The 4163-nt window shown below is 43.9% G+C and overlaps 1 protein-coding gene across 1 annotated transcript in view; it reads left to right on the top strand.

Annotated features, from left to right (window-relative positions):
- The window catches only part of tnk2b (tyrosine kinase, non-receptor, 2b), a 29519-nt gene continuing 25356 nt past the window's right edge, over positions 1-4163 (top strand). The window contains exon 1 of the mRNA XM_068701501.1: positions 1-81. Within this exon, the coding sequence (XP_068557602.1) occupies positions 1-81 (81 nt within the window). The remainder of the gene's footprint in view (positions 82-4163) is intronic.

Below are 4163 nucleotides of genomic sequence, written 5' to 3'. Positions count from 1 at the left end.
ATGGGGGAGACGGCAGACTACCAGAGACTGCAGGACACGTCGGAGTCCGACTACCAGCGCCTGCCCAGCGATGACGAAGAGGTAGACCTCTACAGTTTCCTTCATTTGTAGTAGTGATCCTGTAGCTTTAGACAAACGTGGAGGTGAATGAGACATTTCAGCAGGTATTATGGATCCTGTTGAGGGCAAATGAAAGTGCCGTGAGATGATGTTAGGCTTTGTTGAAGCATATTTCTCACTAAGCAGAATATTAATTTGGGATTTAAATAATTGCAATCGGCTGATCAGTAGATTGTTCTCAGCGCAAAAATATGTCTTTTGTTGTAGAAAATGTGCACATATGTTTGTTTTTGTGGCGTAAACTTCAGCAACAGTGTTGCACATTTTATAGTGTGTGCAGATGTGAATTTGGAAGTCCAACATTTGTGTGTGTGTGTGTGTGTGTGTGTGTGTGTGTGTGTGTGTGTGTGTATATTACCCACATTCACAGGTTCCTTTTTTTCGTGGGTGACATCAGGGACTTTCACAACATTGGGTGTGTTTTTTTTAAGATCAGTTAGCGTATTTATTGTGGTGTAATGTCTTAGCACCTGATTTCACAGAAGACATGTCACTGTAGGACTAGAAATATGAAAATGACTGATGGCTGAATTCCATTTAGCATTTTCAGGGTCCTAGTACAGGGTCACGACTTACTGAGACACTTATGCAGAACAGACCCATTGTTAATGTTATTAGTAACACCTGTGCTTTTCTTACCATGACAAGAAATCCCTGCTTTGTAAAAAGACCTAATGAGTGTGTAACTATAGGTTCGTATCATAGATCTCTATAAGTGCTCATTCCTCTGCACAGAACCAGCTCTTTAACACTTGTATGGTCCACTCGCTCTCCTCCACCACCACATACTCACACTCACCACACACGGCACTTCTTACACTCACTCAAGGCCAAACCCTGTGTTGATGCCACGGCATACATCACAGTAAATTTAAAGAAAATAACGTGTTCATTGGCTCCAGATGAGAATGAAAATGAGAGTATAGACCTACATGTGTTGTGATTCATTCAGAGATAGTAGTCTAGTGACAGCCGTGCTGTTGTTTTGAGCTGTGAGTGAACTGTATTTGTGGAGACAAAATGGGAATGAATTAGACTTCACGTCTTTGAAGAAACCAAAAGCTTGACATGACCTTTTTTAAATCTTTACCCACGCGAAGATAGAGTTGGTAAAACACCGTACAAACGACAGACGGACGGTGGGCAGCGCGGCGCGGCCACCGTTGGCTCATCTAGAGATTTGTTTCAGCCAAAATATGCTAGCAGTAGCAACGCCGGCTGCCGTGGTGAGGCTGTCTCTTTGAACGCCACGCGCATACGAGCCGCAGAGAAAGAGAAGAAATGAAGAGAACGGAGTCCGTTGACTTCCTCCGAATACATATACGCATTGTTTTACCCCAGCAATCCTTTTATGTTTAATACAAAGCTAGTTCTGATATGCTTTGGAGCATTAAGGGGATTAGTGAGCTTCAACCAGAACTAGGTTGTTGAGCATTGACTGTATTTTTGTAGATGGGAATGATAAATATCCCCCATTGTAGCACATACTGTGCTTAATATTTGGTTCACATATTAAGCACACAGACTGTCTGTTTGAGGTCAACCATCTTTGACCAACATTTCTCTCAAACGCCCTCCTTTCCCCTCTTAACCAGCTTTAAGGGATCCAAGTAGAGATTGCTTAGGGTGGGTGTATTTTGAGGGTGGAGGCGACGTTAGGAAGTATTAGTGGGGGGTTGTTGTGGTAGTCTGGCATTACGCAAAAGAGGCCAAGCTACATATGTTCGGTGTTCGCCTGCAAAGTAGTCCGTTTGTATCCAAAGCCTTTTTCCCTTCCCACAGTTAGTCCTTCTCAACATTGACGCCCATCACCACATGACGCCTCTCCTCTCCTGACTGTGGATGATGAGGTGCTGTGGACGACGAAGGGAATAAAGGAGACCGTAAAAAGCCAGACTTTAAAAATAAGGGTTACTATCTGTGAGATCAGGAATGACATTCCTCTGTCTGTCTGTGCATGCAGACCTCCGTCAGAGGCATCGTCTGTGTGTGTCTGTGTGTGTGTGTGTGTGTGTGTGTGTGTGTGTGTGTGTGTGTGTGTGTGTGTGTGTGTGTGTGTGTGTGTGTGTTTGGTTATTTTGCTTGCACTGTTGTAAGCGGGATTACTGTTGTTTGTTCTACTACTTCTTCCCTCTGCTCTGCTGGTTTTTGGCACCCGCCACCAAAACCACAGATTGATGTTTTGCCACCAAAAGGTTGCGACTTATTTGAGAAATGCACTGACAGCGTGTGTCCACCTGGATCCACTAAGCTATCTTAATTCCCAACACTGTACGTCAGTGTGAATCCAGCCGATGTGAGTGCATGCCTCTGCATGCCTGTGTCCGTGTACAGTGAGCATCATATTACAGAATCAAGCTTAGTGTGTGTGTGTGTGTGTGTGTGTGTGTGTGTGTGTGTGTGTGTGTGTGTGTGTGTGTATGTGCGTGCATTGTAGTACTCGGACATAATGCAGACCTCACACAGCGGTTTTGTTCTTAATAATCTTATTAGCCAGCAAGCCTCTAATTTGATATTACAGTCACGGTCAGTTTAATTTGGCCTTTGCATCATTTCATATTCCAGTTGATCAGCCTTTGAGCCATACTACTGTGTGTGTGTGTGTGTGTGTGTGTGTGTGTGTGTGTGTGTGTGTGTGTGTGTGTGTGTGTGTACACGCATGAACGAGATGGAGAGAAAGAAAGAGAGATATGGAGGCCAGATAGTAGCAGCTGGAGAGGCTGCTGTAGCTGCTTCATTGTTAGTGTGAGGGACCAAAACAAGTCAGGCACGACTGAAGAGTGTTATTTACCCAAATGTCAATGTCCATGAGAAACAAACCACTTATTTAACAATTAACAGGGGGAAATAATTCAAGCACAAAAAGTACAATCTGTACACGTACAACATCCTCTGTCCCAGGAGCGTAATGGTACAGCCCCCCCCCCCAAATAAAAACAGTACTCGATCACAAGGTCGGTGCCACCTAGTGGAGTCAGAGTGGAGCTGCAGGTCGACTGACCGACCATTAATCATATTGGTCTAATCTCCTTAGTGAGGAGGCAGCTGATGCATTCCTTCCACTGATTTAAATCTGCTCTACATTCACAACGCTGTCACACATTCGGCTCTCAACATACACCCCACATGTCATTCACACACACACACACACACACACACACACACACACACACACACACACCTCTGCATAGCTGAGAATCAGTTCTGTTCTCTATTGGATGTTCGTTCCAGAAAAGGATTATTTTCACTTGTGTTCATTTTTTTAAGTGCAGTAGTTCAAGAGTCAGTTACAGGCTTTTTGTCCAGCTGCTGATTTAAGGAATGTGGGCTATTCTATGTCATCATGTTTCATAGTCATGTGTAGTCATTTTCCTATTTGTCATAGCAGTTAAGTTGACCTTACTGTGACATCACCTCTGCGTCGGAGTGACTGTGAGAATGAGACAACCGATGGCTGAACGAGTCCACGAGGCATCCGCGCCTAAACTCCTGAAATATTGACTTTGGAGCCGACTAGCTCCCTCAGCTATTACTCCGAAAAACATTTCTGAAAGCACATGAAACGTAAAAGGCACTCAAGGGGCTGTGGACATTTAGGAGGCTTCCCGGAACGGCAACAAACTGTCCTGTATGTGAGGGAGTGGTGGAGCTCTGGAGCAGTATGTGTGATGAGGGTGTTTGTGGTTTAACCGACACCACCCTTTCTTTGGGCACGGAGGACTTTGCCGGTTTTGATTTAGAAGCTTGATTTGATTGTTAAATACCATACAGTGAAAGAAGCAACAAGTGATCTGACAATAGACCTTCTGTCTGTCAGAACTTTGGAGTGATAAATACAATACAGCGAAATCAAACGAGCGCAGACAAAATAACACATTTGGGAATTCAAACAGAAGGAAGTAAAAAAAAAAATCTACCCAGTGGGTAAATATTATGAGGAAGCAGGACATGGCAGTCCATCCTCTTTAAAATTGATTGTTGTTCAGGTCATTTCATATCTTTTTTGCTCTGCTTTTCCCCCGTAGATCCATTTTTTTTCTCCT

The sequence above is a fragment of the Cebidichthys violaceus genome, unplaced genomic scaffold, assembly GCF_023349555.1.
Source record: "Cebidichthys violaceus isolate CVI_PGR_0920_01 unplaced genomic scaffold, fCebVio1.0.p SCAF_8, whole genome shotgun sequence".
In the NCBI taxonomy this organism is placed as follows: domain Eukaryota; kingdom Metazoa; phylum Chordata; class Actinopteri; order Perciformes; family Stichaeidae; genus Cebidichthys; species Cebidichthys violaceus.
This window is presented reverse-complemented; position numbering and strand designations above follow the sequence as displayed.